Source organism: Sinocyclocheilus rhinocerous, unplaced genomic scaffold (genome assembly GCF_001515625.1).
Source record: "Sinocyclocheilus rhinocerous isolate Xijiao unplaced genomic scaffold, SAMN03320098_v1.1 scaffold752, whole genome shotgun sequence".
NCBI classification, from domain to species: domain Eukaryota; kingdom Metazoa; phylum Chordata; class Actinopteri; order Cypriniformes; family Cyprinidae; genus Sinocyclocheilus; species Sinocyclocheilus rhinocerous.
Window position 1 is genome coordinate 569,939 of NW_015639777.1, and position 14,004 is coordinate 583,942.

The 14,004-nt window shown below is 37.3% G+C and overlaps 1 protein-coding gene across 1 annotated transcript in view; it reads left to right on the forward strand.

The window, feature by feature from the left end:
- Nucleotides 1-14,004, forward strand: part of LOC107751877 (growth factor receptor-bound protein 10-like) — a 120,084-nt gene that overhangs the window by 16,577 nt on the left and 89,503 nt on the right. Inside the window, exons 3-4 of the mRNA XM_016567644.1 lie at nucleotides 4,227-4,340; nucleotides 6,375-6,488. Coding sequence (XP_016423130.1) covers nucleotides 6,438-6,488 — 51 coding nt within the window. The 5' untranslated portion in view covers nucleotides 4,227-4,340; nucleotides 6,375-6,437. The remainder of the gene's footprint in view (nucleotides 1-4,226; nucleotides 4,341-6,374; nucleotides 6,489-14,004) is intronic.

Here is a 14,004-nt window from a genome sequence, read left to right on the forward strand (position 1 = left end):
CAAACAGTTGAGTGCACAAGCCTTTAAAGTATACTCAGTCAGTGAGTATTCAGAATCAGCACATGGTCACTGTCTAGTGGGCTTTGTTTTCAAGTGCGCAACTCATGGCATTCGCTGTTCTTCTGCTGGTGGCCGGTTATCAAACAGCGTTGCATTGCTGCCGGCGCCCCCTTCTGGATTGGGGGTGAGTTGCCTGTATTCGTTGTAAGGCCTCATGCACCGAACCGAGATGTCCATACCGTGACGGTTCAGTACGAATACATGTATCGTTTCACCCCTAGTACACAGAGGGTAATTAACAAACAACACACAGCTGGGAACAATCAAACCAATCACTAGGTGAAACAGGAACCAGAACCAAGCAAAACTACAAACTAAAAGTCCACACGAAAGCCAGGTAAACAAGACAGGAATCATGACAAATTGTACCTGTTGAAGTGATCGCGCCGCGCACGCACATACACACACACACACACACACACGGCACAGCAGTTCCAGCATTGCTAACTTGACAGCGCAGTTGGTACTTTATCAAAATAAAATACCGTGAACCAAACATCAGCGCGCCTTCCTCTGTGTCACCGTTGGAACGTGACTGAAGTACAAAGCCTATAATTTACATAATAAATAATACACTCTAAAAAATGCTGGGTTAAAAAGGGACAAACCCAGCGCTGTTCTTCTGCTGGTGGCCGGTTATCAAACAGCGTTGCATTGCTGCCGGCGCCCCCTTCTGGATTGGGGGTGAGTTGCCTGTATTCGTTGTAAGGCCTCATGCACCGAACCGAGATGTCCATACCGTGACGGTTCAGTACGAATACATGTATCGTTTCACCCCTAGTACACAGAGGGTAATTAACAAACAACACACAGCTGGGAACAATCAAACCAATCACTAGGTGAAACAGGAACCAGAACCAAGCAAAACTACAAACTAAAAGTCCACACGAAAGCCAGGTAAACAAGACAGGAATCATGACAAATTGTACCTGTGTTCCTCAACTCTCATCTCTCTTTCACAACCCTAAAAAAAAAAAAAAAGGCCTCCCCTCAGAGACAGATGCCTGCTGAGGTGTTGCCGGCTCCCCAGTTCTCCTTTTTAGTTCCATGGCTGACTGAACAAGGCATTGAGAGATTGAAGAGTGTGATTCAGTGCTCAGCAGGCTTCTGAATACTGATTCTGAGTCAGGCACATTGAATGAAATTAGATACCAAAAGAGGAGCTGTCAGACCTGCGTGGCCTGGAGGTCAATCACATGATTAACGGTGATGACATCGTCCCCTGGGGCTGCCCACTCTTTTGTAGCAGAATTGGACACTGAAAAGTGCAGACCTGACTCCATTATGTAATCGCAAGGGCCCGAGAATAGGGCCTCTAAAATCAGCCTGAGCACCAATGGGAACCTTAAAGATACACTTAACTTTTTTTTTTTTTTTTTTTTAAATGAGCAAACTTTAAATAATAAACAAGTACATGATAAATTCATGTTATATACAATGTTTTTTTAAATGAGCAAACTTTAAATAATACGCAAGTACATGATAAATTCATGTTATATACAATGTTTTTGTCTTACCCTGAATAACTATGATAAGCCTTTAATAATGATCTATATTTTAGAGTGGTTTGAATGGATTCCATGGGAAACTGCATATTTCCATAATTTGTCCATGCATGTTTATGTCATATCTGTAAATAAAGGAAAGAAGGTCAGGCTCCTACTGCATGCAGTCAATGGTGTCATAGTAGCTTGAAGCCACAACAAAATGAACCTTAAACCAAAATGACTGCAAGCAAAAAAAAGGAAAGTGACAGTACCCATAATAAAATACAAATCAACACCACTTGGCATTTCAGAAATATGTTTAGTTTGCATGGCATCACATTTGTTGTGCATTGACTAGGTTTATAAAACAATGTTCATGTTGGTAACAAAGCCTGTCTGTAAACCAGTTACAATTTTAGTCTATTTGCCTGTGAATAGCCTAGTAGCCATACATACATGCTCACAAGACATTTTCAGATATCCACCTTTCTTTCATTATTTATTAATTTATTAATTTATTATTTTGGAGTGCCTCAATTCATTTGCACAGAACAACGGAGCAAAATAACAACTCACATAATTAACAAGTGTTCCACCGCAAGTAACTGTTAGTTATAGGTTTCAGCCACTAAAGCAGGGGTGTCCAGACTTGTTCCTGGAGGGCCACTGTGCTGCAGAGTTTAGCTCCAACCCTAATTAAACACACCTTAATCAGTTAATCAAAGTCTTCAGACTCACTAGAAACTTCCAGTCAGGCGAGTAGGAGCTGATTGGAAATAAAATCTGCAGGACGTTGGCTCTCCAGGAGAAGGATTGAACTCCCCTGCACTAAAGGCCCAAAAGTATAATAGTGTAGATTTAAGAGGACTAGAAAAAGTCCACACACCTCTTGAGTTCTGAATCACTGATTCATGACTGCTCAAAAAATAAAAAAATAAACATCAGTGAGGGCTCTGAAACTATAGAAGGAATCCGCTGTCAAACGGATCCAGTCCATATTCAGACCAGATGGTGGATCAGCACCTAGAGACGACCTCTAAACCCCTGAATGTCAGTGGAGACTATGTCAACTAGATGCGCCCGACCTCGTCACCTTGATGACCATCGGCACAAAACCATGGGGTCCTCTGCATAATCTGACCTGTGTTGCAGCCTGGCATTAAACCATGCCATGCTGGTTTTAGGAGAACTTGCCCTCTGACTGAGCCTGGTTTCTCCCAAGGTTTTTTCTCCATTTCTGTCACCGAAGGAGTTTTGGTTCCTTGCCACTGTTGGCTTTGGCTTGCTTAGTTGGGGACACTTGAATGATTGCACAGACACTATTGGACGAGGGCTGAACTGGATGATGACATCACTGAATCATCAATGAACTGACTTTATCTGGAAAAATGACTCTTTGTTATCGTCCTCTTGCATTATTGACAAACTATTTTCCTGTTTGACACTGTAAAGCTGCTTTGACACAATCAGTATTGTATAAAATGCTATACAGATAAAGGTGACTAGAAATTTAACAAAAAAGACCACGACCACAGTCAAATTCTGAAAGCAGACAACTTGAAGTTTTGGAGCTGTTTCTGCTTGTCAGTCATATTGTACATGGTAATTGAAAGTGACGTGACTTGTAGCCAAGTATGGTGTCCTATACTTGTGCTTTTCATTTAACCCATCCAAGTGCACACACATACGCAGCAGTGAGTAGTGAACAAACACACACACAGAGCAGTGGGCAGCCAATTTTGCTGTGGCACCCGGGGAGCAGTTAGGGGTTCAGTGCCTTGCTCAAGGGTCTCACCTCAGTGTGGAAGAGAGAGTACTGTACATTCTCCCCCCCCCCACCTACAATCCCTGCCAGTGCCAAGACTCGAACCCACGACCTTTGGGTTACAAGTCCGACTCTCTTACCATTATGCCACGACTAAGTCTCTTTAGGCTCTTTAAAGCCATGTGGATTTTGATTGTTTCGCAATGTATTTATGATTTATCAGCTGAAAAACAAACAAACAAAGAAAAAAAACAACAACAACCCTGAAAAGGATTCCAATGATTTTGTTTCTCTTTGTCTTTATCGTTATAGATGTTGTGTGGATCTATTCTCATAGAACTAACAACTATTACAACTTTATAGTTAAAACTTTATAGTTATCATCTTTGGTGTGAACAGGCCTTAAAAGTGCAAAGTTTTCAGTGAACTCCAGTTGTGTCTTCTTAGTTTTCTGTTTCAAAATGAAGCAGCAAAATAAATACGTACATTTAAGATCGCTAGACTACATAATCTTACCCTCTGAAAATAAGGTACCATTATATGAGTGAAAATATATAATTTTGGTCTCAGTGGAAATGTTCACTATTTGGAACTCCGTATGATCTGTTTGTTTAACATCTTCCTTCTCTCCTCACACTGCAAATACAGTTGCTTTCCAAGTGCCTTTGAGTTTTAAGAAGACAATCTAGAGAGAGTTTCATACACCATCTCTGCGTAGCTGTTGGTCAGCTCGGATTCTGTATTTCCCTCCTCTTATTCTTATGTTGTTTACTGACCCTGTGGAACTATTTGGGTTAAGAAGTGCTCTGTGCTATATTGGTAGTAGCCACATAGACTCAACTCAGAAAGAGATTGCCTTTTTTTTACCTTGAAGAAACATTTGATGTAATGTTTTTGTTTTGATTTAATTTCAGACTCTTTCCTCATTTATCTGAGGTAGATGTGATATCCGAGAGAGACGTTACAAAGCGTGTATCATGGCTGTGGCCGGATGTCCAGATTATTTTCTACTCCATCCAAATTACCAGGTAATTTTTTTTGTTCTTATCTTTTCCTATTACATTGTTTACCCAGCCTCTACACTGTTATTGTCTTTGTAAGATATGTTTGTTCCAAAACCTCTATTCAATATGTCCTCGCCTTTAAACATAAACTGGAAAAGCCAGTCAGATTACATAGAGCCATATTCAAAATATTCATGCAGTATCAGTAAGTTTTCCTTTAGTATTCTATTTAGTATTGTATTCAAGTAGTGAATAAGCAGTAGTATTATTTACTAAAGCAGAGCATTGTGATGAAATACCAAATGCTAATGACAGTGGAATGTTTTGTGCATTTTGTTCAAAACTGCCCTTTCCTGATCTGGAATATATTCAAGCATGCATTTAAATGCATAACCAACAAGTTATGAGAGATATACTATGAATATTGTCACAGTATTTTATTAAACCATTACTTCATGATACTTCATGACACTATTTGTAATTAAATGTTTATTTATTGATTTATTGATCTATATTCATTAAGTGACATCATTTTGCCTTCTTCATTTCTGACTGTGTTATATTATTCATTTTATTGTGTACTGTAAAAACCGATAGTTGACTTACTCAAGGTAGTTTTGTATGGTTTCTGAGAGCATGTGAGAGAGCGATCGAGGGCTTCTGTATATTTTGAATGTACCTGACATGAGCAGTAGATTTAGAGTCTGAGCATGAATGAAGATGGGGGTTCAGTGAAGACCCATTGCATCAGTGTGCATTCCTTTGGCCTGAACGCATTGGATTCACATGGTGTAACCTGATGTAAGACATGTAAATTCTAGCCTTATTCTTTGGAGTAACGTGTCGCTTTTGAAGGGCTCTCCTTGTTTGCATTGTTTACATCCACGTGCAGCAGTTCAAAACCAACTGGGAAATATCAGTCAGGCATATGATGGAGATCTGGCATTGGTACAGCTTGATTATAAGGCATGTCTTCCTCGGGACATCCACTGTCATCCCTACAGGACTTCTTAATGCAAAATACCCAGACGCTCTGATGTGAAATTAGTGTGTCCTTTCAATTATGCTTGTCAGTGAGTAGTGAACAAACACACACACAGAGCAGTGGGCAGCCAATTTTGCTGTGGCACCCGGGGAGCAGTTAGGGGTTCAGTGCCTTGCTCAAGGGTCTCACCTCAGTGTGGAAGAGAGAGTACTGTACATTCTCCCCCCCCCCACCTACAATCCCTGCCAGTGCCAAGACTCGAACCCACGACCTTTGGGTTACAAGTCCGACTCTCTTACCATTATGCCACGACTAAGTCTCTTTAGGCTCTTTAAAGCCATGTGGATTTTGATTGTTTCGCAATGTATTTATGATTTATCAGCTGAAAAACAAACAAACAAAGAAAAAAAACAACAACAACCCTGAAAAGGATTCCAATGATTTTGTTTCTCTTTGTCTTTATCGTTATAGATGTTGTGTGGATCTATTCTCATAGAACTAACAACTATTACAACTTTATAGTTAAAACTTTATAGTTATCATCTTTGGTGTGAACAGGCCTTAAAAGTGCAAAGTTTTCAGTGAACTCCAGTTGTGTCTTCTTAGTTTTCTGTTTCAAAATGAAGCAGCAAAATAAATACGTACATTTAAGATCGCTAGACTACATAATCTTACCCTCTGAAAATAAGGTACCATTATATGAGTGAAAATATATAATTTTGGTCTCAGTGGAAATGTTCACTATTTGGAACTCCGTATGATCTGTTTGTTTAACATCTTCCTTCTCTCCTCACACTGCAAATACAGTTGCTTTCCAAGTGCCTTTGAGTTTTAAGAAGACAATCTAGAGAGTGTTTCATACACCATATCTGCAAAGCTGTTGGTCAGCTCGGATTCTGTATTTCCCTGCTCTTATTCTTATGTTGTTTACTGACCCTGTGGAACTATTTGGGTTAAGAAGTGCTCTGTGCTATATTGGTAGTAGCCACATAGACTCAACTCAGAAAGAGATTGCCTTTTTTTTACCTTGAAGAAACATTTGATGTAACGTTTTTGTTTTGATTTAATTTCAGACTCTTTCCTCATTTATCTGAGGTAGATGTGATATCCGAGAGAGACGTTACAAAGCGTGTATCATGGCTGTGGCCGGATGTCCAGATTATTTTCTACTCCATCCAAATTACCAGGTAATTTTTTTTGTTCTTATCTTTTCCTATTACATTGTTTACCCAGCCTCTACACTGTTATTGTCTTTGTAAGATATGTTTGTTCCAAAACCTCTATTCAATATGTCCTCGCCTTTAAACATAAACTGGAAAAGCCAGTCAGATTACATAGAGCCATATTCAAAATATTCATGCAGTATCAGTAAGTTTTCCTTTAGTATTCTATTTAGTATTGTATTCAAGTAGTGAATAAGCAGTAGTATTATTTACTAAAGCAGAGCATTGTGATGAAATACCAAATGCTAATGACAGTGGAATGTTTTGTGCATTTTGTTCAAAACTGCCCTTTCCTGATCTGGAATATATTCAAGCATGCATTTAAATGCATAACCAACAAGTTATGAGAGATATACTATGAATATTGTCACAGTATTTTATTAAACCATTACTTCATGATACTTCATGACACTATTTGTAATTAAATGTTTATTTATTGATTTATTGATCTATATTCATTAAGTGACATCATTTTGCCTTCTTCATTTCTGACTGTGTTATATTATTCATTTTATTGTGTACTGTAAAAACCGATAGTTGACTTACTCAAGGTAGTTTTGTATGGTTTCTGAGAGCATGTGAGAGAGCGATCGAGGGCTTCTGTATATTTTGAATGTACCTGACATGAGCAGTAGATTTAGAGTCTGAGCATGAATGAAGATGGGGGTTCAGTGAAGACCCATTGCATCAGTGTGCATTCCTTTGGCCTGAACGCATTGGATTCACATGGTGTAACCTGATGTAAGACATGTAAATTCTAGCCTTATTCTTTGGAGTAACGTGTCGCTTTTGAAGGGCTCTCCTTGTTTGCATTGTTTACATCCACGTGCAGCAGTTCAAAACCAACTGGGAAATATCAGTCAGGCATATGATGGAGATCTGGCATTGGTACAGCTTGATTATAAGGCATGTCTTCCTCGGGACATCCACTGTCATCCCTACAGGACTTCTTAATGCAAAATACCCAGACGCTCTGATGTGAAATTAGTGTGTCCTTTCAATTATGCTTGTCAAAGAATATGTGTGTACTTTTTATATACAATATCAAAAATGAATTGTGTAAATCTATAACTACTTTTATATTTATGGGTTGGATTTTTTAAAGCATTTTAAAAAGGTCCGTTCAGTATTATTTCAGCAGCTTTACTGCATTGCTCAGGAGCTAATTACCCTTTTCCATCCCCAGCTCCTCCTATCTTCCACAGTCAGGACTTGGCCTTCTGTTATTCCTTGTTGAATCAGACTCCTTTCTCTTGAATTATGTTGTTACATTAAATTGTTATTAAGAACATTAATGACATCTGCTAAATTTATGTTGGTTCTGTTCTGTTTACCCTAAGGGGGTTACTGAGTCTCACCCTCAGGCGTCACGTCACTGTAGGCTGAATGTCTGATGCATATGGCACACTTAACTGGAAACACTTCAGGAGTTTCGAAGTCGTCATCTGATTGGTTGAATTATACAGGATTTCCGGGAGATGTGTGTGTCGCGTTCTTTAACGTTCCGCCTAGAAACAAAGATGCATTGTCGCCAAACCCCCTCATGGAAGAAGAAAACTGTCGTGTTGACAATTGTGACAATGAGCGCTTATCAAAATCAACTAAGCGCTGGATTTTCAAAAGTATGTGAAATATGTAAAGTTCACTGCATAGACTCTTTAAAATACGTCCAAGAGTTTCACACACCGGTCTGTTATTGTGGGGACATTTCCACACCCCTAAACATGACGCAGCACAAAACGAAACGTGATTGGTAGCTTTACCTGACAGTTATAAGGCCTCTTGGGCAGGCCTTGGCCATTCAAAGTTGCCAATGCTCTGCCGTCAGTCTGAAAGTCTGGCTATGCAAGACTACTGATCTCCCAGCTCTTATCCATGCTAGGCTGCATGGGTGGGCATGGAGTTTTTTTGCCCAGAACAGAACCATTCTGCCTTTGAGGATAGTGGTCCTGACAAAATTCCATTTATTTTTGCTAATTTTTGCCTTGCATATGCAGACTTTATTGTTTTATCCTTGTCTCAGACACAGACCAGTCAATATTTTTCACTGCATAGACTCTTTAAAATACGTCCAAGAGTTTCACACACCGGTCTGTTATTGTGGGGACATTTCCACACCCCTAAACATGACGCAGCACAAAACGAAACGTGATTGGTAGCTTTACCTGACAGTTATAAGGCCTCTTGGGCAGGCCTTGGCCATTCAAAGTTGCCAATGCTCTGCCGTCAGTCTGAAAGTCTGGCTATGCAAGACTACTGATCTCCCAGCTCTTATCCATGCTAGGCTGCATGGGTGGGCATGGAGTTTTTTTGCCCAGAACAGAACCATTCTGCCTTTGAGGATAGTGGTCCTGACAAAATTCCATTTATTTTTGCTAATTTTTGCCTTGCATATGCAGACTTTATTGTTTTATCCTTGTCTCAGACACAGACCAGTCAATATTTAATATACAACGAGGCATGACAATGACTGCCTCATTTGTAAAGTAATATCCACCACAATCAACCATTTTGCCCCTAAAAAGTTTTATTTTGTTAGTGTAATTGTTTAACAACAGTCAGTGTCAGTGAAGATTATGCTTGTGATGAAATATGAGACATGTGATGTGTGAAGAAAACAACGGAAATCAATGTGAATATCACTCATTTGACTAATTCATATAAAAGTTGTCATTTGTTCTTTTTTTAAGATTTATAATCAATATAAATTATATTCTAATAAATGTATAATACATAAACATTGGAAAAAACATTTAAAATGTAATAATGTCTACCACAATTGAACAGTATTTTGAGAAATTTGGTCATGACGGTTCGGGGGGCAGAATTCGCCTATGATGCATGTTATGTCCATAAGTGGACATTGTTAGTAGACGTTAAATGATCTTGAGTTTGAAAAGAGTGGCTCAGTGGTAGAGCATTGCGTTAGCAGCGCAAAATATTGTGGGTTCAATTCCCAGGGAACACACATACTGGTAAAAAATGTATAGCCTGAATGCACTGTAAGTCGCTTTGGATAAAAGCGTCTGCTAAAATGCATAAAAGAGCATTTTAAGAGAGTTTAAGAAAGCCCACTTGGTCAAAAGTGCCCATATTTGAAGAAACATATAGGCTAAAGACGATCCATCAGACTACACCTCACTTGTGAGGAGGAGGAGGAATGGTAGAGGCTTTTAGATAGTGGTAAATAAAATAAATCTGCCCGCAGCATCTGTCTGTGCCTGTGTAAGTCTGGTAAGTAAGTGGGATTCTGGGCCGGGCTCCAGGCTTGGCTAATGCAGGGGGACTGGAGGCCTGCTACGGCACTTCGAGGAGAGCTCCCTAACTACTGTTTTAAAGGAACTGCTGAACTGGCTTTTATTGAGCTGTGCCTCTCGCCTTTGTGCTCCCAATTAAGATGATGAGCTAATGTTTGAATTGCTCTAAAAGTGTAAGCCCCTACTTTCAGGATCTTCATTAAACGTGGGCTTGAATTGAAAAAAATGTATAGCTAAGCAAGCCTTTACGCTAATTTAATCACTTTTCCTGAGCATCCATAATTATAGAGACCTTAGGTTATAATAACCTAATAAATCACATAGGCCGGTATTGAATTGATATGTAAAATACCAAGCAAATTGTAAATTGGGAGGCAATAAATCCTTTGAATTTCAAGTGAGAACTCTTACCAGCCATATTGACTTTTTCCTCATACTGCTATAGCCATTAAAGTGCCTGATGTTGGAGTGCATTGGTATTTTCAGAGCTGTAAATTTTATGCCTCGAGTTTTATAGCTGTTTTCAGAGTGAATCAAGACAACATATGGCTCCAGGTTCCTGGAAGTCAATTTTCCTTTTCTTGGTATTTCTAAGAACTTGAGGATTCTGTATCAAGGTCTTTTATGTTGTTGTCTTCCAGACACTTACAGACGCTTTCTCTGAATTGTATTTTGATGATCTAGTTGGCCTGGTTCATCCCATACAGAAATGTAATATATGACATATATTGCCCTATATCAATAGTGATATTGTCATATATGTTACATATAAGGCCATATATCATTTTAACATAGAGTGCGTACATTCTCTGGGTAGATGAAGATACACGTTTATAACATATATAAAATCCCCATAATAAAATGTGTACATGTACTGTACATATGTTAATAACATCAATATGATGATTTTTTAATGTGGTGTTATATGTAACAACTTGTCTTTCTAAAAGTGGCTAAAAATACATGTCTGTCTTTTATATTTACTTATATAATGCCAACATGGTTTTAGAATGGATACATGTACATGACGAATGTCAAAAATGTATTACACATACATGAACATATACTTTTTTATGGTCTAGTTATATATGTTAATATATGAAATTGTTCCAATTTATAATGAGGTTTATAATAAGGTTTTTGCTTCATATGACCATATATTTCATATATGGAAATATACGTACATGTATTACATGTGTATGGGATGAAAAGAAAATACTGTAATATAGCTTTGATTCTCATGAAAATTTGCACGCATTAGGATAATTTTTAGTTGCTGGCACAATTTCTGCTGTAGACATGAAGGATACCTCATTGGGGAGAGTTATCACTTTTCTAAGCATTTGGCTAGCAATAAACATGGCAGAAAAACCCCTGGACTTACATTGAATGTCTGTAAGCAGCCCCCTAGCAACATCCTAGAAACTACCCAACAATGTCCATATCTGGCTTAATGTTTATATCAAAACAGTACTGTTCAAACATTTGGGGACGGTACGATTTTTTTAATACAGCAAGGATGTGTGAAATTGATCAAAAGTGGCAGTAAGGACTTTTCTTTTTCTTTTACAAATAAATGCTGTTCTTTTTTTCCATCAAAGAATCCTTAAAAATCCTTTAAAAATTGTATATCAGCCCCCCCAACTCCCCAAATAAAAGCAGAACAACTCTTTTTTCTAATCACCAAATCAGTACATTTAAAAGATTTCTGAAGGATCATGTGACATTTTAAAATATATTAAAATAGAAAACTGTTATTTTAAGTTGTAGTAATATTGCACAATAATAGTTTATTTTTTATTTTATTTTTACATTAAATAAATGCAGGCTATATGAGCAGAAGTAATTTTCTTTCACAAACATTTAAAAAAAAATTAATGACCCTAATCACTTTCATCTGAATGACTCTAATGAGCCTGTTTCATTTGTATTCAATATTTATCTGGCTTAATGTTTATATCAAAACAGTACTGTTCAAACATTTGGGGACGGTACGATTTTTTTAATACAGCAAGGATGTGTGAAATTGATCAAAAGTGGCAGTAAGGACTTTTCTTTTTCTTTTACAAATAAATGCTGTTCTTTTTTTCCATCAAAGAATCCTTAAAAATCCTTTAAAAATGGTATATCAGCCCCCCCAACTCCCCAAATAAAAGCAGAACAACTCTTTTTTTCTAATCACCAAATCAGTACATTTAAAAGATTTCTGAAGGATCATGTGACATTTTAAAATATATTAAAATAGAAAACTGTTATTTTAAGTTGTAGTAATATTGCACAATAATAGTTTATTTTTTATTTTTTTTTTACATTAAATAAATGCAGGCTATATGAGCAGAAGTAATTTTCTTTCACAAACATTTAAAAAAAAATTAATGACCCTAATCACTTTCATCTGAATGACTCTAATGAGCCTGTTTCATTTGTATTCAATATTTATGGCACAATCTACACCTAACAGACACATTTACAGTTTCTGTGAGTAAAGAGAAAAGTACTTTATAAATGTGGGTCTGTTTTCACAGTGTAATCCGTCCTGCCAGAGGAATTCACAGTAGCCTGACCATCTGAGGATAAGCAGGACTGCAATGTCACCTTTTGTACCTTAAGCATTATGCAATGCTGATCTGTAGGATAATCAAGTCAGCACATGAAATTCTTAACGTAGTCATGTTTATTGACTAAATTATGTTAGGAACCTTATGTTTTATAGTATACAAACAACACAAGCAGCTTAAGCCAAGTCTGGTTTGTTTAGTAGGAGATTTATGAACCTTAATAAACACCTCATGGATATATATTGCATCCACCTGTTAGCAGAAACTTGATCTATGTACAACAGCACGTGGAGGGTTATGACTTTACACCACATGCGTGTTTGGGGATAAATTAACCACAGCACCCTTGAATAGTTCCCTTAAAGCACTCCTTGCTAGACGTATGTGATTGCAGGTTTCTTTCTTTTGTCTAAATATAGCCTTGATATCAAAAGGTGATATTTACCTATTTTTATTTATTATTATTATTATTTTTTTTTATAATTTTCTTCACACATTACATTTCTGATGTTTTAAATGAAAATGTTCTTCACCAAAACAGAATTCTTCTTGATAACAAAGTACACAAACTTTATTACTGGCAAATTGTAGCTTGTGGTGACAACTGTTCAATTCAAGTTTTTCACAACTGTGACAGTCATAATGTAAAAACTGATATACTGTATATACTGTTTTTTCATTAAATATGTAAATTAATTATATTTACCTATTTTATTGGATATCATGCAAATTGCAATAATAATAATAATAATAATAATAATGATGATGATGTTCACATTTTAAATTGCAGGTCTGGGTCTGGGACACAAATCAAACAATAAAATGTAGAAATAAGATATGAAGGAATAGTAAAGAGTTTGTAAGACCATTATTTGTCCTTCAAATGTTTTTTTTTGTTTGTTTTTTTATAAAAATCAAACCCTATTCATAGAATTTTATAAAATGGTCAAAGTTTGTATGACATATAACATTTCTCAGATCATCATTTCTTGTTTGAACTGATCAACTTTCCCAAGATCTCTGAAAAAATTCTGTAAAGTCAGCAAAGAGGCAATACAGACCTATAGATTATGGTCCCAGACAAACTTAAAGCGTGATATTAGAGGTTTTTGCTCTGTCTGGGCCTTCTGCGGAGTTCAGTCAGACAGAACCACTATGGCTTCCCTCAGTACAAGTATGGGTGGAACTTAGAACGGATTAGTCACACTCGGCTAGCTAGAACCCCCACACATGCTCAAATACACATAAATACACACAGTCTTTCTGCCCTTAGGAACATTTCAGTCTTTTAATGCTAATGTCCAGATGCATTGCTTTAGGATTAACCGTCAGACTGCAGGAGACCACAAGAAGAGACTAGAGGTCCTTTCTTGTTCAAAACTCCATCTGACCATATGATACAGCAATACATATCATAAATATCTTCACAGAACAGACAAGACAGGCTTTTTGCTCCAAGCTGTTCTGATAAATCAGTGCTGAATTCCAACTAGAAATAAAAAATGAATATTTTCATACACATTCTTTTGAAGCATCAGGAATTTAAAAGTGCATAAATACTTTTGGAGAATACATTTGAAGAAAAAAAGACTTTAGATAGATGTGGTGTTGTCACGTGTTTGTTTCTGTTTAGTACCTGTCTGCCCTTATTTGGTTCAGTTCCTG